This window comes from Lithobates pipiens, unplaced genomic scaffold, assembly GCF_037356315.1.
Source record: "Lithobates pipiens isolate NorthernLeopardFrog02 unplaced genomic scaffold, aLitPip1_a1.2 Scaffold_19, whole genome shotgun sequence".
In the NCBI taxonomy this organism is placed as follows: domain Eukaryota; kingdom Metazoa; phylum Chordata; class Amphibia; order Anura; family Ranidae; genus Lithobates; species Lithobates pipiens.
Genome location: NW_027507764.1, coordinates 60,736,147 through 60,763,931, shown reverse-complemented (window position 1 = coordinate 60,763,931; position 27,785 = coordinate 60,736,147). Strand labels below are relative to the sequence as shown.

General features: G+C 44.2%; 1 protein-coding gene across 1 annotated transcript in view; it reads right to left on the bottom strand.

Annotated features, from left to right (window-relative positions):
- The window catches only part of LOC143996002 (calcitonin receptor-like), a 480,350-nt gene that overhangs the window by 98,724 nt on the left and 353,841 nt on the right, over window positions 1-27,785 (bottom strand). The window contains exons 6-7 of the mRNA XM_077490789.1: window positions 23,153-23,244; window positions 19,082-19,208 (exon numbers count right to left, since the gene is read on the bottom strand). Coding sequence (XP_077346915.1) covers window positions 19,082-19,208; window positions 23,153-23,244 — 219 coding nt within the window. The remainder of the gene's footprint in view (window positions 1-19,081; window positions 19,209-23,152; window positions 23,245-27,785) is intronic.

Sequence of the window (27,785 nt, the reverse complement as noted above, 5' to 3'; positions counted from 1 at the left end):
GACCTTTTCTCTTTATTTTTACTTCATTTATTCATTTATAGTGATGGCCGAACGGTTCGCCCGGCGGTCGTTTCGCGGCGAATTTCCGACTTTCGCCGTCCGCGGGTTCGAACGCCTTTTTCCGTCGTTCGCCCCGGCGGACTTACGTGTTTAATGTATACAAGAACTTTAACCTTTCGTGACACGTTTATCATGTGTTACAGGACAACCAATTGAGACATGACAGCTCATGGACACTTGGACATTCCCCCTAACCTATAAATACACCCGATCCGGTGGCCATTTTACATTCTTTCTTCTGTCACTGTAGGGAAAGGATCCTGTGTGGAGTAGGGACAGAGAAAACGCTAGCTATTTGGTACACAAAAGTTCTTTTCAGGACTGGTATAGGTGTTAGGTCAGCAGCCTGAGTTTCTTTTGTCAGTTTAGATAAAGGGACAGAGCGCTGTATGCTGCTATTTTAGGGACAGCTCAGCCAGATTAGTCTTTCTTCATCATCATCATCATCATCATCATTAGCTGTTACTATCAGGTCCACAAAAGAGCTGTTCCAGCTAATCGTTCCAGCCTACTCTTTTTTGCCAATTTGTATAGGGACAGGCAGGAAGCAGTGTGTCAGGCAGTGAGGATAATTTTAAAGACTTGCTGTTACTATTAGTTCCACAAAGGTTCTTTTCAGGACTGGTATCAGTGGTACGGTAATAGGCTTGTACACGTATAATATTCTTTCTTCCAAATATAGAAAGAATATTATACTTGACTGCTGCCCTTCTGCTGCAGTCTGCTAATCATTCACAACTCACTTGTTCCACAAAAGTTCTTATAAGGACTGGTAACTTGGTCTGTCTAGGGTGCTACGGTACATAGGCTTGGGTGCGGTACAGTCTGCTGTTCTGTAAGGACCGCTATCGGTCCACAATAGATAGGGTTGCCGTGCACTACTGCTGACCGCTGCCCTATACTGCAGCAGTCCTTCAGCGGTATAGGGACTGACGCACAGTCTGCTAAACACTAATACACAACCTGCTTGGTCCACAAAAGTTCTTATAAGGACTGGTAACTTGGTATAGGGTGCTACGGTACATAGGCCTGAGTGCGTTACAGTCTGCTGTTCTGTAAGGACCGCTATCGGTCCACAATACATAGGGTTGACGTGCACTACTGCTGACCGCTGCCCTATACTGCAGCAGTCCTTCAGCGGTATAGGGACTGACGCACAGTCTGCTAAACACTAACACACAACCTGCTTGGTCCACAAAAGTTCTTATAAGGACTGGTAACTTGGTATAGGGTGCTACGGTACATAGGCCTGAGTGCGTTACAGTCTGCTGTTCTGTAAGGACCGCTATCGGTCCACAATACATAGGGTTGCCGTGCACTACTGCTGACCGCTGCCCTATACTGCAGCAGTCCTTCATTGGTATAGGGACTGACGTACAGTCTGCTAATCACTAACACACAACCTGCTTGGTCCACAAAAGTTCTTATAAGGACTGGTAACTTGGTATAGGGTGCTACGGTACATAGGCCTGAGTGCGTTACAGTCTGCTGTTCTGTAAGGACCGCTATCGGTCCACAATACATAGGGTTGCCGTGCACTACTGCTGACCGCTGCCCTATACTGCAGCAGTCCTTCAGCGGTATAGGGACTGACGCACAGTCTGCTAAACACTAACACACAACCTGCTTGGTCCACAAAAGTTCTTATAAGGACTGGTAACTTGGTATAGGGTGCTACGGTACATAGGCCTGAGTGCAGTACAGTCTGCTGTTCTGTAAGGACCGCTATCGGTCCACAATACATAGGGTTGCCGTGCACTACTGCTGACCGCTGCCCTATACTGCAGCAGTCCTTCATTGGTATAGGGACTGACGTACAGTCTGCTAATCACTAACACACAACCTGCTTGGTCCACAAAAGTTCTTATAAGGACTGGTAACTTGGTATAGGGTGCTACGGTACATAGGCCTGAGTGCGTTACAGTCTGCTGTTCTGTAAGGACCGCTATCGGTCCACAATACATAGGGTTGCCGTGCACTACTGCTGACCGCTGCCCTATACTGCAGCAGTCCTTCATTGGTATAGGGACTGACGTACAGTCTGCTAATCACTAACACACAACCTGCTTGGTCCACAAAAGTTCTTATAAGGACTGGTAACTTGGTATAGGGTGCTACGGTACATAGGCCTGAGTGCGTTACAGTCTGCTGTTCTGTAAGGACCGCTATCGGTCCACAATACATAGGGTTGCCGTGCACTACTGCTGACCGCTGCCCTATACTGCAGCAGTCCTTCAGCGGTATAGGGACTGACGCACAGTCTGCTAAACACTAACACACAACCTGCTTGGTCCACAAAAGTTCTTATAAGGACTGGTAACTTGGTATAGGGTGCTACGGTACATAGGCCTGAGTGCAGTACAGTCTGCTGTTCTGTAAGGACCGCTATCGGTCCACAATACATAGGGTTGCCGTGCACTACTGCTGACCGCTGCCCTATACTGCAGCAGTCCTTCATTGGTATAGGGACTGACGTACAGTCTGCTAATCACTAACACACAACCTGCTTGGTCCACAAAAGTTTTTATAAGGACTGGTAACTTGGTATAGGGTGCTACGGTACATAGGCCTGAGTGCAGTACAGTCTGCTGTTCTGTAAGGACCGCTATCGGTCCACAATACATAGGGTTGACGTGCACTACTGCTGACCGCTGCCCTATACTGCAGCAGTCCTTCATTGGTATAGGGACTGACGTACAGTCTGCTAATCACTAACACACAACCTGCTTGGTCCACAAAAGTTCTTATAAGGACTGGTAACTTGGTATAGGGTGCTACGGTACATAGGCCTGAGTGCAGTACAGTCTGCTGTTCTGTAAGGACCGCTATCGGTCCACAATACATAGGGTTGCCGTGCACTACTGCTGACCGCTGCCCTATACTGCAGCAGTCCTTCATTGGTATAGGGACTGACGTACAGTCTGCTAATCACTAACACACAACCTGCTTGGTCCACAAAAGTTTTTATAAGGACTGGTAACTTGGTATAGGGTGCTACGGTACATAGGCCTGAGTGCAGTACAGTCTGCTGTTCTGTAAGGACCGCTATCGGTCCACAATACATAGGGTTGACGTGCACTACTGCTGACCGCTGCCCTATACTGCAGCAGTCCTTCATTGGTATAGGGACTGACGTACAGTCTGCTAATCACTAACACACAACCTGCTTGGTCCACAAAAGTTCTTATAAGGACTGGTAACTTGGTATAGGGTGCTACGGTACATAGGCCTGAGTGCAGTACAGTCTGCTGTTCTGTAAGGACCGCTATCGGTCCACAATACATAGGGTTGCCGTGCACTACTGCTGACCGCTGCCCTATACTGCAGCAGTCCTTCATTGGTATAGGGACTGACGTACAGTCTGCTAATCACTAACACACAACCTGCTTGGTCCACAAAAGTTTTTATAAGGACTGGTAACTTGGTATAGGGTGCTACGGTACATAGGCCTGAGTGCAGTACAGTCTGCTGTTCTGTAAGGACCGCTATCGGTCCACAATACATAGGGTTGACGTGCACTACTGCTGACCGCTGCCCTATACTGCAGCAGTCCTTCAGCGGTATAGGGACTAAGAGTTTTGTCACAGGGTGATTTAAAAAATGACAGGCAGAGGAAGAGGCAGGCCCTTCCGCAGGGGTGGTAGGGGTAGGGCAGGAGCAACAGCCTTGAGCCAAAGTGGGAAGTTGCAGAAGGTGCGTTCAATTACTTTAAAGGACGCACCAGACTTGGTTGAGTGGCTCACTCAGCCTTATTCTTCTGCACCCTCCTCATCCTCTCGATCTGCACCCTCTTCTTCACTCTCTGCTATGTGCACCCCCAAAGACACTACCACCAACAACACCACCACCACCACATACCTTCCGCTTGAGTGCAAATGGGGGCCTTCATGCTCCAGTGTTTTAATAGGGACCCCCGTATAAAAAGCATGAGGGTCAAGGACCAGTACTGGGTGGCAACGTACTTAGATCCCCGGTACAAACACAAAATGGCGGAAATGTTACCGCCGTCGCAGAGGGCTGTCAGAATGCAGCACTTCCAGGCCTTGCTTCGAGAAATGCTGCATTCTGCTTTTGCGTGCGCTGGCAGAGGAGCAATTCCCACTCCCAGAGAAGGATTTGCGGGTACCAATCCAACAGCGCCTGCAAGAAGAGGCCGGTTTGAAGATGTGTTGGTGACTTCGGATATGAGGTCATTCTTTCAGCCGACCCATCGACAGGTGTCATCCGGATCCAGCATCAGGGAACGCCTAGACCGTCAGGTGTCCGACTACATTGGGTTAACGGCCGATGTGGACGCTCTGAGGAGTGATGAACCCCTAGACTACTGGGTGGGCAGGCTTGACCTCTGGCCAGAGCTTGCCCAATTTGCAATCGAACTGTTGGCTTGCCCCTCATCCAGTGTCCTGTCCGAAAGGACGTTCAGCGCAGCAGGGGGGATTGTGACCGATAAGCGTACTCGCCTAGCTCACGACAGTGTTAACTACCTCACATTTCTAAAAATGAATGAGGCATGGATCTCGGAGGAATTCAACACATGTGATCAGTAGACCATGTATATGTCTATAAACAATTTTTGGAATCAAGCACACAGACCTTCTTAATTCATTTGGCTCACTTCCCTGACCCAAAAAAGCACACCGTACTATATGCCCCTACCCTCCTCTTTGAAGAGGTTGAGCGGTGTCATATTTCTACTGGGGCTGCTTATTATGAGGGGTTCCCACCATCCCTGTGCTGTGCTGACTTCCTCCTGGGTGTTCTTATTATGAGGGGCTCCCACCATCCCTGTGCTGTGCTGACTTCCTCCTGGGGGTTCTTATTATGAGGGGCTCCCACCATCCCTGTGCTGTGCTGACTTCCTCCTGGGGGTTCTTATTATGAGGGGATCACACCATCCCTGTGCTGTGCTGACTTCCTCCTGGGGCTGCTTACGGTGCTGCTGTCAGCGCTGTATGTCACGGAGCTGCTGTCAGCGCTGTATGTCACGGAGCTGCTGTCAGCGCTGTATGTCACGGAGCTGCTGTCAGCGCTGTATGTCACGGAGCTGCTGTCAGCGCTGTATGTCACGGAGCTGCTGTCAGCGCTGTATGTCACGGAGCTGCTGTCAGCGCTGTATGTCACGGAGCTGCTGTCAGCGCTGTATGTCACGGAGCTGCTGTCAGCGCTGTATGTCACGGTGCTGCTGTCAGCGCTGTATGTCACGGAGCTGCTGTCAGCGCTGTATGTCACGGAGCTGCTGTCAGTGCTGTATGTCACGGAGCTGCTGTCAGCGCTGTATGTCACGGAGCTGCTGTCAGCGCTGTATGTCACGGAGCTGCTGTCAGCGCTGTATGTCACGGTGCTGCTGTCAGCGCTGTATGTCACGGAGCTGCTGTCAGCGCTGTATGTCACGGAGCTGCTGTCAGTGCTGTATGTCACGGAGCTGCTGTCAGCGCTGTATGTCACGGAGCTGCTGTCAGCGCTGTATGTCACGGAGCTGCTGTCAGCGCTGTATGTCACGGTGCTGCTGTCAGCGCTGTATGTCACGGAGCTGCTGTCAGCGCTGTATGTCACGGAGCTGCTGTCAGCGCTGTATGTCACGGAGCTGCTGTCAGCGCTGTATGTCACGGAGCTGCTGTCAGCGCTGTATGTCACGGAGCTGCTGTCAGCGCTGTATGTCACGGTGCTGATGTCAGTGCTCTGTATTACGGTGCTGCTGTCAGTGCTCTGTATCTCCTGCACCCTCTTGTTTGCCTACCCTGGTCCCTGACCTTCCCTCTCCTCCATTGCCTTCATTAGCTCCATAGTCCTGAATTGTCAGAACAATTTCCCAAATAAAAAAAAAATGCTTGTAGTTATCGATCCCAAATTCACCTCATACATGTATTATGCTATTGTCCAGGTGGTGGGACTACGTGCTACCCCCTAATAATTACCCCGTGGCCGCAAATTCGACCTAAAGGTTTGCGAAATTCGCCTCCCATTGAAGTCAATGGAGCCCGCGGCGAACGGTCGTTTTCGCGAACGTTTGTGCCCGTTCGCGTTTCGCGTTCGCGAAACGTCCCGTCGGAAGTTCGTCCATCACTATTCATTTACTTCATTTAATATATAACAGTCCTTTAGTCTTCTACCTTGAGAGAGAGATTTTTTATTTTTTTTCCCCCCACCGTCCTTAATTTACTTTGTTTCTTATTAATATTAATATTGTTGTTAAATCTTACGTCCGTCTTTGGTTCCTCCCTGCAGCTTTCTCCTTTTCTTTTCTTTGCTTCTGCTGTCACTCAAGCAAAAAAAAAAAAGGGTTACCTTCGTGGTCTTCTGGCACTTTAATCAGCCCTGGGGTTCCCCCCAAAACCCCCCAGGGTTTTCAGTCCTCTGTCGCTTAGCAGGGCTCTCCGTAGCTCCCCTCGAGATTTTTCCTGATCCCCGCCTGGATCCTCCGGGACCGCCGCCGTGTGGATGGTCAAACAGCTAATAGCGTCGGTGGCTGGCTTCCGCCCACACACCGCCGCTCGCACCGGACCCTCTCCACCCCTTCGGCTTGGCTGCGTCTCGTTCCGTGGCGCTCCACAGGCTGTCTCGGGCTGGCTCGGGTTTCTTCGGGTTTCTCTCGCTCCCCCTCCCGCTGGAGCCTCTATGGTAAGGCTCAGGAGGGCACGAACGTCCACTGCAGGTTCGTAACTGATCGAATGTAGCAGATGTAGCAGGTACGGCAGTGTATGAATCGACTCTCTCGGCTCTCTCGCTATTGAAAATAAATCAGGCTCTCCCACTTAGTTGCTGGCATGAGCTTTCTAAATCTTCGAGCCGCATATATCAAGCTATAGCAGCGGCAGCATTGGATCCACTCTACGGAACAGCAGCCATCTCTCCCAGCAGCTCCGCCCCTTCCTCCTCTCGTCCAGAGAACCCACTCGTTTTGGGGTTTTTTTTAGAGCCAAAAAATGCCCCAGCCAAAAACAGTTGATAAGAGGCTATGTGTGCATGGACACATAGGATAACATGCTGGAGAGTTTATTGACTGTAGAAAAAACGTCTGAAGCCAAAAATAGCAGCTGTAAAAGCATTTCACGACTGCGCAATTGTCAGTTAAAGTAATGCGGTGCCGTATCGCAAAAAATGGCCTCTGTCATGAAGGGGGGTAAGATCCCGGAGATCAAGCAGTTATAGCACAGTTGAACTGAAAATACAAAAATCGAATATATTGTGGATGAAATGTCTTCAACACTACAGGACAAGTGCACAAGCTTACAAAAAAAGAAACAAATTCAGCCACAGCATCTAAAAACGTGTAAGCTGCAATATATAACCTTTTGATTCTTGGGTTTATTTATCCTTTAAGGCTGTTTACAAACTCTTAACACATATACGGTTTGTGTGGCGGTATGGGTGGGCCCACACAGCTTGCAAAAGTATTCATCCCCTTGGCATTGAGGATTTGCATCATTTAATTTGCAGAACATGCCCACAACTTTGAAGATGTTTTTTTTATTGTGAAGCAAACAACAAATAGGACAAATTAACATCAAAAGTCAATGTGCATAACTAATCACCCCCCTAAAGTCAATACATTGTAGAGCCACCTTTTGTCGCTTTGGATAAGTCTCTTTGAGTTTGCCACATCTTACCACTGGGATTTTTGCCCATTCCTCCTTGAAAAACTGCTCCAGCTCCTTCAAGTTGGATGGTTTGCGCTTGTGAACAGCAATTTTTAAGTCTTACCACCGATTTTGTAATGGATTGAGGTCTGGGCTTTGACTAGGCCATTCCAACACATTTACATGTTTCCCCTTAAACCACTCGAGTGTTGCTTTAGCAGTGTGTTTGGGGTCGTTGTCCTGCTGGAAGGTGAACCTCCATCCTAGCCTCAAATCACACACAGAGTGCTACAGGTTTTGCTCAAGAACATCCCTGTATTTAGCACCATCCATCTTTCCCTCAACTCTGACCAGTTTCCCAGTCCTGACTGCTGAAAAACATTCCCACAGCATGATGCTGTCACCACCATGTTTCACTGCAGGGATGGTGTTCTTTGGGTGATGTGATGTGTTGGGTTTGCGCCAGACATTGCATTTTCTTTGATGGCCAAAAAGTAAAATTTTAGTCTTATCAGACCAGAGCACCTTCCTCCATACATTTTTGGAGTCCCCCACATGCCTTTTCACAAACTCAAAAAGTGCCATTTTGTTGTTGGCTTTCTTTTGTCCACTCTGCCATAAAGCCCAACTCTATGGAGCGTACAGCTTATTGTCGTCCTATGTACAGATACTTCAGTCTCTGCTGTGGAACTCTGTAGCTCCTCCAGGGTTACCTTACAGTGCCTTGCGAAAGTATTCGGCCCCCTTGAACTTTTCAACCTTTTGCCACATTTCAGGCTTCAAACATAAAGATATAAAATTTTTATTTTTTGTGAAGAATCACCAACAAGTGGGACACAATTGTGAAGTGGAACGAAATCTATTGGATTTTTGAAACTTTTTTAACTAATAAAAAAATGAAAAGTGGGGCGTGCAACATTATTCGGCCCCCTTGCGTTAATACTTTGTAGAGCCACCTTTTGCTGCGATTACAGCTGAAAGTCGCTTGGGGTATGTCTCTATCAGTTTTGCACATCGAGAGACTGAAATTCTTGCCCATTCTTCCTGGCAAAACAGCTCGAGCTCAGTGAGGTTGGATGGAGAGCGTTTGTGAACAGCAGTTTTCAGCCCTTTCCACAGATTCTCGATTGGATTCAGGTCTGGACTTTGACTTGGCCATTCTAACACCTGGATACGTTTATTTGTGAACCATTCCTTTGTAGATTTTGCTGTATGTTTGGGATCATTGTCTTGTTGGAAGATAAATCTCCGTCCCAGTTTCAGGTCTTTTGCAGACTCCAACAGGTTTTCATCCAGAATGGTCCTGTATTTGGCTGCATCCATCTTCCCCTCAATTTTAACCATCTTCCCTGTCCCTGCCGAAGAAAAGCAGGCCCAAACCATGATGCTGCCACCACCATGTTTGACAGTGGGGATGGTGTGTTGAGGGTGATGAGCTGTGTTGCTTTTACGCCAAACATATCGTTTTGCATTGTGGGCAAAAAGTTTGATTTTGGTTTCATCTGACCAGAGCACCTTCTTCCACATGTTTGGTGTGTCTCCCAGGTGGCTTGTGGCAAACTTTAGACGAGACTTTTTATGGATATCTTTGAGAAATGGCTTTCTTCTTGCCACTCTTCCATAAAGCCCAGATTTGTGCAGTGTACGACTGATTGTTGTCCTATGGACAGACTCTCCCACCTCAGCTGTAGTTCTCTGCAGTTCATCCAGAGTGATTGTGGGCCTCTTGGCTGCATCACTGATCAGTCTACTCCTTGTCTGAGCTGAAAGTTTAGAGGGACGGCCAGGTCTTGGTAGATTTGCAGTGGTCTGATACTCCTTTCATTTCAAAATGATCGTTTGCACAGTGCTCCTTGGGATGTTTAAAGCTTGGGAAATCTTTTTGTATCCAAATCCGGCTTTAAACTTCTCCACAACAGTATTACGGACCTGCCTGGTGTGTTCCTTGGTCTTCATGATGCTCTCTGCGCTTTCAACAGAACCCTGAGACTATCACAGAGCAGGTGCATTTATACAGAGACTTGATTACACACAGGTGGATTCTATTTATCACCATCAGTCATTTAGGACAACATTGGATCATTCAGAGATCCTCGCTGAACTTCTGGAGTGAGTTTGCTGCACTGAAAGTAAAGGGGCCGAATAATTTTGCACACACCACTTTTCAGTTTTTTATTTGCTAAAAAAGTTTAAATTATCCAATAGATTTCGTTCCACTTCACAATTGTGTCCCACTTGTTGGTGATTCTTCATAAAAAAATTTAATTTTATATCTTTATGTTTGAAGCCTGAAATGTGGCAAAAGGTTGAAAAGTTCAAGGGGGCCGAATACTTTCGCAAGGCACTGTAACTCTCTGTGCTGCCTCTCTGATTAATGCCCTCCTTGTCCGGTCCATGAGTTTTGGTGTGCGGCCGTCTCTTGGCAGGTTTGCTGTTGTGCCATGTTCTTTCCATTTGGTTATGATAGATTTGATGGCGCTCCTAGGGATCATCAAAGATTTGGATATTTTTTTATAAGCTAACCCTGACCCTTGTACTTCTCAACAACATTGTCCCTTACTTGTTTGGAGAGTTCCGTGGTCTTCATGGCAGTGTTTGGTTAGTGGTGCCTCTTGTTTAGGTGTTGCAGCCTCTGGAGCCTTTCAAAAAGGTGTGTCTATGTAATGACAGATCATGTGACACTTGGATTGCACACAGGTGGACATCATTTCACTAATTATGTGACTTCTGAAGGTAGTTGGTTGCACCAGAGCTTTTTATGGGCTTCATAACAAAGGGGGTGAATACATACGCACATGCAAATTATCAGTTTTTTAATTTCTGAAAATTAGTTTTATGTATATATTTTTCTAATTGTACTTCCCCAACTTAGACTATTGTGTTCTGATCCATCACATATAATTCAGATTTAAAAAAAACATTGAACTAAAGGCTGTAATGTAACAAAATAGGTAAAAAGCCAAGGGGGTGAATACGTTTGCAAGGCACTGTATGTATCTCTGGGTGGCCAATGTTTCTATGCAGAGAACGTGTGCAAAACCTGAAAAAATGGCTCCGGTAGTGAGGTGGTTAAAGTAAAACTATGGTCAAAACCAGTAATTACATATATATAATGCAGTCTGTTAATAAAATTAAATCAACAGGTTTTGTTTTTCTCCATGTGACATCATTTAATACCCTTTTGCTCCTGCCAGTAGATCCGTCACTTTTACAATTCCTGTACAGTAATAGGGTTACAGCGCTGTTAGAGTGAGTTTGCACAGCAGGATTGTCTTCCTGTGGTTGAGGTACATTTAGATGGACATGTAATTTAAATGGACTTTAAAACGACAAATGCATTAAAACCTAACTTGAGTGATTCATTTTTAAGCAGCTATAGCAACAGGTTTTGTTTTATTTTTAGCAATATGAATAAAAGATGATTATGTTAAGAACTCCACCGGTGTAATATGTTATTTTCCAGGCCTCTAAAATGCAGTTTTTGCTGGACAGCTTAAAGCGGACCTTCAGTCATTTTGTTAAACTTTCCATCTATTAAATCTTCTGCCCTTGTTGTTTTAACTTTGAATAGTACATTTTTTTTTTCTGCCAGTAAATACCTTAGATCCCTTTCACAATGGTTATGGCGGTTTTCATGCACTTTAGCGGTGGAAATAGCTTCTGCTAAGCGCCTGAAGACCGCCTCCCATTCATTCCAGTGTGACTTTTGCCACTTGGGCGGTGCGTTTGCGGGACGTTCTGAAAAGTATCATCTTTGGGGCGGGTTGGGGGGTTGGGAGCATTGTATTTATCACTCCCAAAACTCCCTGCCCATTGGATGAGTGGGCAATGCTCTTAAAAGCGCCTAAAAGCGATTTGAAAGCACTGCAAAATGTAACCATTTTTTGGGGGTTAAAAGTGCCCCACTAGCGACCGAAAATTTATGCAAAAGCACTGCTTAAAGAGTGCTAACGCACCGCTAAAATGGCCGACACTTTCAGTGTGAAAGCACTCTTATACGGCCCACTTCCTGTTTCTTGTCTGGTCATTAGCCTAGGCTTATGACATCATGCCATCATCGACTAATTGGGAGAGCTTGTGACATACATCCCCATATTATGAGATGGGAATGAGGGACACCTACTAGCAAACGTATGTAGGCATAGGACACACCCCCTGCCACACCCCCTGCCACACCCCCTTAAAGGAGAATTAACCAAAAAACAAAAGGTTAATTAAATACACAAGGGCTTTTTTTTATCACTACTATTCCTTTATATTGGCTTTTAAAATTTACAAATGCAGCAATTTAGAATTTAGATGCAAGGTTTAGCACTGGGAAACACCTTTTAAAAGAAAAAAAGCGCATTTTATATACAACTATATGGATCAGACCAAAATGAGGGACAAATGAGGAGGAAAGAGGGACAGAGGGACATTGCTCCAAATCAGGGACAGTTGGGAGCTATGCTTGTGAGCCTCTTGGTGGTAACATTTCATGGTCATGGATGGACCATTGGAGCAGGCTGCATGACGCGTGAGACCTATCCATGGGACGGTTTGTCCCGCTTTATATCTATACACTGTGTTTTGATTATATAGACTCTCACATCAATCCACTGCTGCAGCTTCACTCATCAGAGATAATCCATCCCCACCTATGTGCTCTTTCACTGACTGTCTCCGTGTCTGCACCATCTCCATGTGGGATCTGTCTGCATACATTCACATGAATGACTACTAGACAGTTCATCTCACCACTTCCCATACTGTTGATTTACTGTGGCTGTTCCTCCAGAGTGGTATTTCTGGCTCTGAGTTTGTGACATTTTTGTTTCATCTGTGGATTCAAGGGATTCTTGAACTTCATGCTCCCCAGTACTTAGTGTTACCGGATGCCTATTCTGACTGTCAAACATCTAGTCACCCCCCTGTGTATGTGAGAAGTGAATGCCTGTGTGCAAGTTAAGCCGGGCTGTTTTTATTTATATTGTGACAATGTTGCCATAATGTTTTTACACTTTTGGTAAAGGTTTTGTTCATTTCAGCTCATTATCCAGCTGTAACATTTACATGTGCCCTTTTTGCAGTAATTAAAGTTTTTTGTACTCATACCTCAGTGTGTTCCATTTGAAGCTCATATTTAAACCTTTGGTTTACTTTCTCTGTTTACTCATGACATCATGGACAGCTCTCCCTCTCACTCTCATGAGAGTTTTCCAGGAAGGAAGGGAGGATGAATCATACGAGGGTCAATGAGAGCTGCAGGGCTGCAAAGCAGGAGGTGTGTCTGTGTGTCTGTGTAAATCCAAGAGGTGAACAGGCAGCAGATTCAGCTGCCCACAATTAAAATGGATGTAGCCAGACATAGAGGAGGGAGATTTCTGCAGCATATCTGGCAAGTACAGAATCACACTACAGTAAAACCTTGGTTTGAGAGTAACTTGGTTTAAGAGCGTTTTGCAAGACAAGCAAATTTTTTAAATACATTTTGACTTGATATACAAGCGATATCTTTGTATACAAGTACCGTCATTTCCAGGCATGTACTGGCCATCGGGACTACCGGGATTTCCCGGTGGGCCGATGGCTCAGTGGGCCACTCTGATGTAAGGAGGCTGCTGATGGGACACTCTGATGTAAGGGGGCTGCTGATGGGACACTCTGATGTAAGGGGGTGCTGATAGGACACTCTGTAAGGGGGCTGGTAATGGGACACTCTGATGTAAGGGGTGCTGATGGGATACTCTGTTGTAAGGGGGCTGGTAATGGGACACTCTGATGTAAGGGAGTGCTGATGGGACACTCAAAATGTAAGTGGGCCTGTCTGGATGAAGTCCAGGGCCAAATTTCTGTCCCAGTCCAGCTGTGGTCATTTCATAACTGAGTATAAAAGAGAAGAGAGGTGCCTCTAAGCATAGCAATACATTTAATGAGGGTACTACATTTAGCAACTCACATGGATGATGATTAAAACAGGCACATTTAAGTATGTAGGCATCCGAGGTAAAGCTGTCCACATAGACAGTCCTCCGCACCACCATCAACATCATCCCTTCCACACTGTGTTCCTTGAGCGCTTCAAGCCTCGCTTTCAGAAGGCTCTACTGCAGGGTAGTCTTCCTGGTCACAATTGCAGACTGACAGTGGTTAGATCCATATTGCTACATGAATGCCCCATACACACGTTCGGAAATTCTGCCAGCAAAAGTCCGATGAGAGCTTTTGGTCGGAAATTCCAATCGTGTGTACGCTCCATCGGACTTTTCCTGGTGGAATTACCGCCAACAAAAGATTGAGAGCAGGTTCTCAATTTTTCGGTCGGAAAAAGTTCCGAACAGAAATTCAGATCGTCTTTAGCAATTCCAATGCGCAAAATTCCTATGCATGCTCGGACACAATGTTACGCATGCTCTGAAGCATTTCTCTTAATTTTCAGATGGAAAATCTGATCGTGTGTACGTGGTATTAGAGGCGCCTCTCTTCTCTTTTATACTCTGTAGCTCCTGAATTTTGCTTCTAATCCCCTTGTGGAGGCTTCCCTTTGTGGACGGACATTTACACAACCTATCACATTGCTATAATCTTTTTATATTGACTATTAACCGAAGAACTTATGAATAAATGATTGTGGAACGAATAATCTGAGTTTCCATTATTTCTTATGGGAAAATTTGCTTTGATATACAAGTGCTTTGGATTACAAGCATACTTCCGGAACGAATTATGCTTGCAATCCAAGGTTTTACTGTATATATAAAATAATATGCAAAGTGGTTCTAGGGAAGCTTCAGAATGGAAAAGATGTTTTTATTACAAATTATGTGAGCAGACTGCAGTTCCTCTTTAAAGCGGAACTTTACCTATAACAACTTGATAAAAAAAAATAACATTCCTTAGCAAGGAACATACATTCCACATTCATAATTGCACTACCAAAATTAGTGTGTGCTATAAATTGCCTCCAGCATTATTCCTGTTTCTTCTTGCTGGAGGCTGCCATTTTGCTGAAGCCCAGAGACCCCCGGAGCAGCAGTAATTTTTTAGGCTGTCAGCAGGCCAGCCTCTACAAATTCAGCACAGTGCCTAAACATAGAGAGCAATGGAGCATGTGCAAAGTAGGGTGAGACTGTGTATTACAAGAAGAACCGAAGAGGGGGACAAGACCCCCGAAGTCGGAAGAAGAGGGCGGCGACAAAGAAGAAAGCCGGGCTCCTCCGCTAGCAAAAGAGCTAGCAGAAGATAGCAGAGGAGTCCGGCGAGAAGACCCCCGAAGACCGAAGACCCCCGGAGCTGTGCAATAAACTATTTTAACCCTTGTGTGTGTGTTTTTTTGTAATTTTTTTTCACAGGTGAATGGGTAGGGGTACATTGTACCCCATACTCATTCACATAGGGTGGGGGGCCAGGATCCCAGTTTAATAAGGGGGCTCCCGGATTCCGATAAGCCCCCCGCCCGCAGACCCCGATAACCAACGGCCAGGGTTGTCGGGAAGAGGCCTTTGTCCTCATCAACATGGGGACAAGGTGCTTTGGGGTGGGGGGGCCACTCGTCCCCACCCCCTTTCCTGACCGGCCGGGCTGCGTGCTCGGATAGGGGTCTGGTATGAATTTTGGGGGGACCCCCACGCCGTTTTTTTTCGGCGAAGGGGATTCCCCTTAAAATCCCTGCCAGACCTAAGGGCCTGGTATGCCCCCGAGAAGGCATGCAGGCTTCATGAGTGAGGCGACATTGTAGTGTCGCTCTGACTGCTATAGGAAAATGACGAGAAGCCTGTCGCCGGGAACCAGCGTGATACTGTCGCGCTGGAAACACAATGTCGGCGGCACCTACTGTATGTCCTTTCTGAAATTAACCATGGTTACCCAACGGGGTGTAGTTATTAAAAATTTGGCCAAACATTTGCCCAGTGGAAGTGCATGTACCTTCATTTTGTGCGAAAGGAGCAAACAACTAATGTTATTAGGCTCTTTCCTCTGCTAGTCAAAGATTTTCCAGTGATTTAAAATAGAAAATACAGTATTTGGCAACTAGATGGCGCTAAGTAGTGCAGGAAATTTTTATGAGCATCATTTAGTGGCCGGTATTTTCAGCTTTCAGCGCTAAAAAACATTAGGCCAGCACAGTAAATATCCTAATAATATGCAATATAAAATAATGTATGGAAAAGACAAATTACTGCAAGTGAGAATGTAACATCATTTATTTTTCTGTGCTTTTGCCTGCAATTTTTAAGGGTCGTTTTAAGATACACTTTAAGTACATGCACGCTTTAAAACATAGACCCAATTTTTGCACATGTTAATAATTACCTAGACTCTAGAGCATTCCAAGCAAGTTCATAATTCTATTACATGGAGTAATTATTTTACCAGAGGACCTGTACCTCCTCCTTTACCTATTTTTTCCCACCAGTTATTCAAATACTGTTAATTATTCACTTCATTGAGTGTGATAATGAGAAAAGCTAGACTAGCTGCAAGTTAATTTGTTCTACTCCACTAAAAATGTATAGATCTGACAGTCCGCTCAATATATTTAAATATACATTCAAGTGGCTAAATAGTATGTGGATGATTTTTTTTTTTTTTTGTTTCTGAGCTAATGCTCATCCATTATTGCAAAGGTTATGTTGCTATCTATAATAGCTGTCTGGGGTTCTAAAATACCAACTGCATCCTTCTTGTGGCAGACCTCAAAGCACTCTCTTGGGTGGCTAATGCAATCCTGGTATTTCAACATGGAACCACAAAATGCAATATCGACCTGGCAAAATACAAGGCCAATTGTAAAGCCATAGTGGCGGTGAGGTTCTGGGTTTGAGGTTCACCAAAGACTATACATGGTAAAAATAATAGTAAAAAAAACTGTGCTTCCTTAATCAACATGATTCAATATGTAGGATTTAGACCAGTCATTCTCAACTTTGCTTCCATGGAACTATAGGGTTCCTCTAGAGCAGGGTTTCCCAACCAGGGTTCCTCCAGGGGTTGCTAGGGGTTCCTTGAGCAATCAGCAAAATTTTGCCTCGTAGATAAATTCCCACTGACACCATTGATATTTTTAGATATCTGTAAGGAGCTAATGCTTCCCAATGACCATAATGCCCTGTACACACAATCGGAAATTCCGCCAGCAAAAGTCCAATGGTCGGAAATTCTGACTGTGTGTATGCTCCATCTGACTTTTGCTGGTGGAATTCCTGCCAGCAAAAGATTGAGAGCAGGTTCTCAATTTTTCAGTCGGAAAAAGTTACAATCGGAAATTCCGATCGTCTGTAGCAATTCCGACGTGCAAAATTCCAACACATGCTCGAAAACAATTCAACGAATGCTCGGAAGCATTGAGCTTCATTTTCTCGGCTTGTCATAGTGTTGTACGTCACGTGTTGTTGAAGGTCGAAAGTTCAGAGAACTTTTGTGTGACCCGTGTGTATGCAAGCCAAGCTTGAGCGGAATTCTGTCGGAAAAACCATCCAAGATTTTTCCGATGGAAAATCCGATCGTGTGAGCATTAGTGTAAGGCCGCGTACACACGCGGGGACTGTTCGCCCAACTTTGTCCGCTGAACAGTGTTTCGGCAAACAGTCCCCTCGTGTGTAGGCTTGTTCGTCAAACTAAGTTCGGCGCATGCTCAGAAAGGATTTACACGCCGAAAGTTATAATGCAGTGTATAGGACGTCGTATTTTTCGTCCCGTCGTACGTGCCGTTCACGTCATCGCGCACGGTTTCAGCAAACTGTTCGTCCGTCGTGTGTGGCCATGTCCGTCCATGCTAATTTTGAGCGGACTGTTTGCCGAAACTGTTTGACGGACAAAGTTGGGCGAACAGTCCCCGCGTGTGTACGCGGCCTTAGGAGCATTCTTCCCACTGACCATCACACTCATGTATCATGAGTTGCAGCTATAGTAATTTTTAGCAGGGGTTCCCTGAGACTGGAATTTTTTTAAGGGCTCCTTTGTGTTGAAAAGGTTGAGAAAAGCTGCTCTAGAGGTTGATAGGGGTTCCTTGAACTGTGGATGATTGACCTCCCTTCTGATGATGCCTCCATAGTTCCAGAGCAGATGCAACTGCATGACACTAATGATGTTTCTTTCTGTCTAAAAGGGGGGGATTTTCCCTCCTGGCCACCAATGTGAGGGGCATTCTTCTCACTGACCACCAATGAATTGCTTTTAGCAGATTCACTGAGATGTGAAAATTATTTAAAGGTTTCCTCTGGGGTAAAATGTTGAGAAAAGCTGTTTAAGGGTCCTTTCACATGGGCTTTCCACCCGGCAGACTCGGTTATGCTCAGCGACCACTGAGCAGGTCCGTCTCCACTCACTGTGCAGAGATGGATCTGTCCTCTATGGGGAGAAGAGATGAAAATTGACTGCCTGTCCGTTTTCATCCGATCCCATCCACCATGGATGAAAAATAGGGTCTCCATCTATCTGGATTTCACAGACAGGATCTGATCGGATAGCAGCGGGTGTCAGCGGACATGTCACTGCTAACATTCGCCGCTCCATAGGGCTGAATGCACCATGCGATCAGGTCACCTGAAAAACTGACAAGTGGACCTGATTGTCTTCTTTGGCCTTAGACTGTGGAAGAGACAAACGTTTTCAAAAGGATAACCCTAAAACCCCAAAACATCTGTTACACTGCTTGATTAAGCATAACATGAGAACTGTTCATGATACACAGTGCTTTAGAAAGCTAATATTAATGCAGGTAGGGGTTCGATCTACTTTAAAGAAGAATTCCAGGTATGGCTATTTTTTCATAGTTACATTGGTCAGGCTTGGACCAATGTAAACTATGAAAAAATAGCCATACATACAAACCTGTGTGATCCCTCTAGAAGCTGGACATCGCCTTAATAGACACCACTGCTCCACTGATCTCCACTAGCTTCTGGGTCCCATCCTAAGCATCTGCCCTGCTGCATGATGAAGCAAGGAGATTGGCAGCTAGGCACGAGTGCCATTCAGAGAATACTTTGCAATTTCTTAATAAATGAAAATCATTATATGATTAGATGAGAGGCCAGGCAGTGTCATCATGCTCTCCACCTCATCTAATCAGATAATGCTTTGCATTCATTGAGGAAATGCAAAGCATTCTCCCAATGGTGGCCGCTCTGAGCGTCCGACTTTCTGTGTTTACAATGCAGCAGGAAATCCGCTTGACATAGAACCCAGAAGCTAGTAGTAGTTTTCTACTTCAATATGATAAATGTTTTCTTTTGGGTTTAATACCGCTTCAGACTAAGCAGTGCTGCAAGGCAGGCCGCCGGCGCCACTGCTGTGCTGTCTCTTTAGCTAATTCCTAGTGCTGAGGGAATCCTGTTGTTGTGTATTCAATATTCAGTTGAAAAAAGAAAAAAAAAAAAATTGTATAAAGAAATCTGTCAGATGGCTGAAGAAATAAATGAGACCTGGACTTTTTCTCACAAACGAGAAGTGTAAATGCTTACCGGGTCTCTTTTCACCAGGTCCAAATCTGGGACCACAGCTGTAAGATGGACGATAGTAAATAAGGAATTCAGGACATAGGAGAAAAACAAGTTTTTATGAAGTGTAATCCTCTGACAGCTTAGGCTCCTAAAACACAAAACATGGGCAGCATTTCAATTATTTATCAAATACGCTTTTATTTCATCATGACCAATCCTATTTCAACAGTTTCTCTATATCTATCTTCCTTCCATCTATACTGTCCTTCCTTCTTTCCATCTATACCTTCCTTCCATATATATCTTCTATTCTTTCTTCCTTATATGTCTTATATATCTTCCTATATCTATTGCTTCCTCCTCTACCTTCCTTTCTTCCATCTATATTTTCCTTCATCCCTTCTGTCTACAGTATATCTACCTTCCTTCCTTCATCTATACCTTCCTTCCTTCCATCCATATTTTCCTTCATCCCTTCTGTCTACAGTATATCTACCTTCCTTCCTTCATCTATACCTTCCTTCCTTCCATCCATATTTTCCTTCATCCCTTCTGTCTACAGTATATCTACCTTCCTTCATCTATACCTTCCTTCCTTCCTTCCTTCCATCTATATATTACTTCCTTCCATCCATACCTTCCTTCCTTCCATATTTATCTTCAAACTGTTCTTCCTTCCATCTCTATCTTCCTTGCTTCTCTAAATTCCTTCTACACATCTACATTTTCCTTCCTCCCTTTCATCTACAGTACATCTTCCTTCCTTCATCTATACCTTCCTTCCTTCCTTCCTTCCTTCCTTTCCTCCTTATCTTACTTCAATTTATAAATACCTTCCTTCTTTCCTTCCTTCCTTCTATTCCTTCCTTCCATATATATTTCCCAGCCTTTCTTCTTTTCATCTATAGCTTCCTTCTTTACCTTCCTTCCATCTACATTTTCCTTCCTTCCATCTATATCTTCCTTCCCTCCTTCCTTCCATACCTTCTTTCTTATCATATCTTCCTTCCTTCCCTATATATCTTCCATCACTTTTTCTATCCATATTTATCTTCCTTCCTTTCTTCCTTCTATATTTTCCTTCCTACCTTCCACCTATACCTTCCTTTCATCTATACCTACCTACTTTCCTTCCCGTATAAAAGAGTATTCACATGGTAAAAGCTGTTTATCGTTACATTCACAGGTAGGCGAGGGGGAGGAAATCCGATAGAACACCTTTGGGATGAATTGTGAGCCAGGACTTCTCGTCCAACACCAGTGCCTGACCTCACAAATGCTCTTCTGGAAGAATGATCAAACATTCCCATAGACACCTTCCTAAACCTTGAAACCTTGTGGACAGCCTTACCAGAAGAGTTGAAGCTGTTATAGCTGTAAAGGGTGGGCCAACTCAATATTGAACCCTACAAACTAAGACTGGGATGCCATTAAAGTTCATGTGTGTGTAAAGGCAGGCGTCCCAATACTTTTGGCAATATAGTGTATGTCTAAACCTAAGAAAAGCAGACAGGTATAACACTTACAAGGGATGTTGGGGGTTATCATTTAAATATCTCCACATGTGTTAACACTATGAGCGTGCATAACGGTGCAATAACTATTCACAGCAGTCATCTACATTTGAGCTACCAATAGTTAAAGCCCAACTACAGACTTTATTTTTTTGAAAAGAGGGTCTCTTTGGAATTTAAAAAATTAAAAAGGAGCTCTGGCTGCAATACTCACCTCCTTGCAGGTGATATCCTTAACTGTAATAGCTTTAGGGCACTAGATGTCTTTTGGGCTGAAAGGCTGGTGAGTTACAGTGAGTGCAGGTTGTCAGTGTGCTCAAGGGCATGACCACATCACCCTGCAATCACATGCAATGATGCGGTGAGCTGTGCATACGTCATGTCAATACCATGCTCTGCATAACCAAAGAGTGCCCATTGCTGGATAAGATCATATGAGGAAGAAAACCTTGTGTGGCACATGACCAGCCTGAAGACCGCTGGAACCTGAACACATGGAAAGCCAGAGATCACACTCTCAACAAGAGCACAGGAGAAGGTTTATCTCCTACAACTTATCTATTATTTATCTGTGGATGACAAAGAAATGGGAAAATCAAGTACAATCATATACTTTGTATACACACAGCACCTCACAAAAGTGAGTACACCCCTCACATGTTTGTAAATATTTTATTATATCTTTTCATGTGACAACACTGAAGAAATGACACTTTGCTACAATGTAAAGTAGTGAGTGTACAGCTTGTATAACAGTGTAAATTTGCTGTTTCCTCAAAATAACACAACACACAGCTATTCATTTCTAAACCGCTGGCAACAAAAGTGAGTGCACCCCTAAGTGAAAAGTTTCAAATATTTTGTGTGGCCACCATTATTTTCCAGCACTGCCTTAATCCTCTTGGGCATGGAGTTCACCAGAGCTTCACAGGTTGCCACTGGAGTCCTCTTCCCCTCCTCCATGACGACATCATGGAGCTGGTGGATGTTAGAGACCTTGCGCTCCACCATCTTCCGTTTGAGGATGCCCCGCAGATGCTCAATAGGGTTTAGGTCTGGAGACATGCTTGCCAGTCCATCACCTTTACCCTCAGCTTCTTTAGCAAGGTAGTGGTCATCTTGGAGGTGTGTTTGGGGTCATTATCATGTTGGAATACTGCCCTGCAGCCAGTCTCCAAGGAAGAGGATTATGCTCTGCTTCAGTATGTCACAGTACATGGTGGCATTCATGATTCCCTCAATGAACTGTAGCTTCCCAGTGTTGGCAGCACTCATGCAGCCCCAGACCATGACACTCCCACCACCATGCTTGACTGTAGGCAAGACACACTTGTCTTTGTACTCCTCACCTGGTTTCTGCCACACATGCTTGACACCATCTGAACCAAATAAGTTTATCTTGGTCTCATCAGACCACAGGACATGATTCCAGTAATCCATGTCCTTAGTCTACTTGTCTTCAGCAAACTGTTTGTGGGCTTTCTTGTGCATCATCTTCCTTCTGGGACGACAGCCATGCAGACCAATTTGATGCAGTGTGTAGCGTATGGTCTGAGCACTAACAGACACCCCTTCAACCTCTGCAGCAATACTGGCAGCACTCATACGTCTACTGTCCAAAGACAACCTCTGGATATAACGTTGAGCATGTGAACTCAACTTCTTTGGTCGACCATGGCGAGGAGTGGAATCTGTCCTGTTAATCCGCTGTATGGTCTTGGCCACCGTGCTGCAGTTCAGTTTCAGGGTCTTGGCAATCTTTTTATAGCCTAGGCCATCTTTATGTAGAGCAACAATTCTTTTTTTCAGATCCTCAGCGAGTTCTTTGCCATGAGGTCCCATGCTGAACTTCCAGTGACCAGTATGAGAGAGTGAGAGCGATAACACCAAATTTAACACACCTGCTCCCCATTCACACCTGAGCCCTTGTAACACTAATGAGTCACATGACACCAGGGAGGGAAAATGGCTACTTGGGCTCAATTTGGACATTTTTACTTAGGGGTTTACTCACTTTTGTTGCCAGCGGTTTAGACATTAATGGCTGTGTGTTGAGTTATTTTGAGGGAACAGAAGATTTACACTGTTATACAAGCTGTACACTCACTACTTTACCTTGTAGCAAAGTGTCATTTCTTCAGTGTTGTCACATGAAAGATATAATAAAATATTTACAAAAATCTGAGGGGTGTACTCACTTTTGTGAGATACTGTATATACATGAGGGGCATCAGAGGGGTGGTAGGAGACGTGTCACCTCCTTTCTAATATGCGCTTGAGAAAAAAGTGCTGGGACACTACCTTGCCCCCACGACACCCAGCACAATCTACCGCATTAGAAAAGTTGAGTCATCCACATCTGTGCGCATGAAGTTCTGCAGACTGTCTGGAGTTCAAAATGAGCTTTGTGTTTTGGGTATTGAGACTGGAGAGAAAAATAAGATGTGACTTACATTAGCTAGTGAACAAATTCCATTTCCATACAAATCAGTATTCCTCCCCTCTGTTTTTCATTAATATGTAACCCTGGAAATCAAAAACAATTAAAATCGAAATTATGCATTCCGGTGGCACTTACTTGAAGTAGAAGAAAATTCCAAGGGAAATTAGCAGGGAGACAATAGAGAGGGCATGTCCAACTATTGCCATGTAATAAAGGATGTAGGCATTCTGCAAGGAAAAACAGACATTAAAGGGATTCAGAGTGGCTTCATACATATTTTCTTTATTATGGTCAGGGCTAAAAAAATAAATAAATCAAAGCATTTGCTTTTTTTGGACAGGCAAATAAGACATTTTGTGTATATTTAGCATGTATTCTGATAACCAATGAGAAGGTAGGAGTTTTGGCTTCATGTTTTCTGGTTTCCCTTTCTCTTCTGATGTAAATACATTGTTGTTCACAGAGCTCAGTGGCTCAAGTTGAAATTCACATAGAAGTTGTGATTCCCCCCTCGCTAACCATTCCTCTCCATACCTTCCAACTTTTTAAGATTGGAATGCGGGACACCTATTAGCAAAGGTATGTAAGCATAGGACACACCCTCTGCCATGCCCCCTTAAGGGACAAATTAAACAAAAAAAAATACTTCAATCCATAAGTGCTTTCTTCGCTACTATTCCTTTACAATGGCTTTAAAAAATTACAAATGCAAACACTTTTTGAAAGATAAAAAATGAATTTTATATACAACTATATAGATCACACCAATATGAGGGACAAAGGAGCAGGAAAGAGGGTCAGAGGGACTTTGTTCCAAATCAGTGACAGTCCCTTGAAATCAGGAATAGTTGGGAGCTGTGTCTTTGGATAACTCATGGTGCTTTGGGAATCCTCTATTATATATCAAAGCCCTACTCCTGCCCACACACATCCTATCCACTCCAACTGGCCTTTTAACTAACCAAAATCCACTGTCTAGTGATGTTTCGGTCTTAATTTTTTTTTCTGTGTACAAAAGGTGGGGTCCCTTCTGGGGTGTCTACTTCACTACCTGCATGACATGGGCACTCCCTATTAGCTATTCGGCAGTATGGAACTCTCAGGATCCAGAGGAGAAATCTCAGTAGTGACGTCAGAAAAAGTGGACCATTGGAAACTGGCTGGCATGGACACTTCTGCATTGCTGGATTACCACAATATTATAAAGATAACCAGTGGTGGCCGCTCCATTAGGGGAGCAGGGGTGCTGCCCCCTTAATGCATGCGCCTGGCCCCTAATCTACATGCAGGGGTCGGATGCATGGATTTCAATGGGGTTTTCAATGAAGCTCTAATTGGCTTCAAAAAAAGGTGGGCTCGGGGCACAGAGCACTGCCCCCTGAGCCTACACAGTTGAGAGACATTAGCAAATTAATATTTGCTGATATCTTCCTGCTTCTCCTCTGGGGCCAATCAGGAAGCAGGTCCAGAGACCCGATTGGCCAGGGAGTCGACTCCTGGCCAATCGGGTCTCAGGACCCACTAGCTCTTTGGCCGGTAGGAAAGCAACATCTGTACAAGCTGGAGCAAGGTGCAGGTAACCCCGGACTGATCGCCACCTTCCCGTCAGATCGCCGCCTCCCCATCTGTCCCACATGGAGTGGTGGCAGTTGTGAAAGGCGAGGGCAGGTTTATTTGCCTCCCCCCCCAAAATATTGAGCACCAGCTGCCACTGGATATAACATTATAATATGTGGTTGCAGAGCAAAGACTGACCAAATGGCTTTTTCAGTAGCTGTCAGGCACTGCAAATGTTTGCTGGGAATTCACTCATCTATATTTTACAGCAATCAGCTATAATTTTTACAGAATTTGCTACATGTGCAGTGCTGATGGCCAAGTCTTGTTTTATTTTGAAATGTGTTGGGCGAGTCTTGGTTTTTAAAGCCCAAATCTAGGATATTTGCAAGCACCCTCCCATGTGGGTCGCTTAAGAGATGACACCAGGATGCACTATTTGAAGAAGATGAGTTGTTGGAGGTGGTGACACATGCCACCTAGTTAAATATTGCTGCTAATGAAATACACCCCTTCATAGAAACCCTATTACCTGATGGCCTCTTTTAGTAGGATAAAGCACCATGCCACACTGTAAACATGGTTCAAGAATTGTTTGAAGAACACAATAACAAGTGAGAGGTGTTGACTTCCACGTTCTCGAGATCTCAACCCAATCGATCATTTGTGGGATGTGCTGGAAAAATAAGTCAGATCGTTGGGGGGCCCACCTCACAACTTACAGGACTTAAAGGATCTGCTACTGAAGGCTTGATGATAGATACCACAGTATACCTTCAGAGGTCTAGTGGAGTGCATACCATTATGGCTTAGAGATGTGTTGGTGGAAAAGGGTGTGCTATATTGACAGCGAAAGGGGGACCTTCTCAATGCTAAGTGTTTCGTCATAAAGTTATAGACATTCAGTGTATATACAGAAGAAGAAGGATTAATGGGTTATCGACTGGCATCATATGCCCATTTTGATAGACAGCAAAAAGGTGAACATCTGTGGGACTTTTAAGGAGCCACAACTAACACAAAAATATAATTGAAATCTTTTTTTTATTTTTGGAATGAAAAACTCTGGAAATGTGTTGAAGAACAAGACGCCACCTGTACCTTATTCACTTTAATGAATTCTACTGGAACTACTTAATTACCCATATAACATATTTGGATATGTAATGGCGCATATGTAATGTAATAAAGATACATAAGGTTGTAATTAAATTGGGGGGGTGGGGGATTTTGTGAGGTTTTTAAGTTGCACGATTGTTAAAATCTATGATTCAACTGCTTCACTGAGAGTTTTTCTTTACAATAATAATAAAAAAAGATTTTAATTATAATTTTACCTTATATTTGGCACCTTAAAAGTCCCACTTATGTACACCTTTCTTGTCTTGTATGCTGATAGGTGAGTCCTCTTTGTAAATGATAAATACTGTAAAATGTAAGATCAATATGCAAATCACACAGCAATCTTTTGTAAATAGAACCCTAAACGAACGCCAATTGAATCTAAAATTCATGACAAGGAACAGATTTTTTTTTTTTATGTTTGCTGTCTTGTGTTGTATTGTGTTGTAAACAGGCAGTTTTTGTCTAAATAATCTTTTTTTTTATTGCAAGAATGTGTCTTATCCTCAAGTGTTACAATTTCAAGGCCGCAACTCAGTTTGTTCTGAATGCATTGCCGCTGAATAATTGGAAAACTTGGCTGACGTTATTGCGTTAAGCATATTCCTGATTTACAGAGATGCAAACACCTGTCAGCATTGCCAGTCGCTGTGGACTCATGTTGTGCCTGGGATCGGATGCGGAATAAAAAAAAGTGTTTTGTGTCCCAACAAATAATTGTGAGTTACACTGTGTTCTCAGAGATAAAAAGAGATTTAATAAGTACATAACCACCTTGAACAAATGACGAGCTGTAAAATAAGGCACAAATAATATACGCTTCATTACCATTCTGCAAGTCACCAGAATTTGGCCATAAATCTATATTTACATATCATCATTTAAAGTAGAATTTTACCTAACACTAAAATCTCTCAATCTACAGGCATCCACGGTCTAAGACTATTCTACTATTCTTCTAAGACTACTAGATCTAATCTATTTAGCCCTGTAAAGAAGAAATCACTATACATACCTTTTTTGAAGCCGCTCTGGTCTCCTGCAGTGGAAGCTCTGCAGAGGACACAGCCAACAATGACTGGGAAATGAATGGGAAGTGACAGGACCCATAGAGTCACTATGGGGCTTCCATTGTCGGCTGCCTCATCTGTACCACCTCCAAAGCGAAACAGCGGTGGAAATGGTGTACTTGAATTTTGCAAAAGCATTTGACACAGGTCCCCACACACGGCTAGCGTGTAAGATAAAGTCTACAGGCTTGGAAATATCAGTTTGTAAATAAATATAAAACTGTCTAAAAGACAGAATTCAGAGAGTAGTGGTTAATGATTCTTACTCTGAATGGTCTAAGGTTATCAGTGGTGTACCCCAAGGTTCAGTGCTGGGACCCTTAATTTTTAATATCTTTATAAATGATATTGGGTCTGGGATTAAATGTAACATTTTTGTTTTTGCAGGTGACACTAAGCTATGCAGTGGAATAACGTCCTTAGAGGATGTCCCCAATTTACAAGCCAACCTCAGTGCACTAATTGGGCGACTATGTGGCAGATGAGGTTTAATGTTGATAAATGTAAAGTTATGCACCTGGGGGTTAAGAATATGCATGTATCATACATACAAGGGGGGGGGGGGGTACAACTGGGGGAATAAATGGCGGAGAGGGATCTGGGGGTTTTGGTAGATCATAAGCTCAATAATAGCATGCAATGCCAAGCTATGGTTTCCAAAGCGAGCAAAGTTCTTTCTTGTATTAAGAGAGGTATGGACTCCAGAGAGAAAGATATAATTTTTCCCCTGTACAAATCATTAGTAATACCTCATCTGGAATATGCAGTTCAGTTTTGGGCACCAGTTCTCAAAAAGGATATCGGGAACTGGAGAAAGTGCAGCCAAACTGATAAGCGGCATGGAGGAGCTCAAATATGAGGAAAGATTAGAGGAATTGAATTTATTCACTCTCGAGAAGAGGAGATTAAGGGGTGGATATGTTTACCACGTATAAATACATAAGGGGTCCATATAGTGAACTTGGTTTTGAGTTATCCACTTTACGGTCAACACTGAGGACAAGGGGGTACTCTTTACA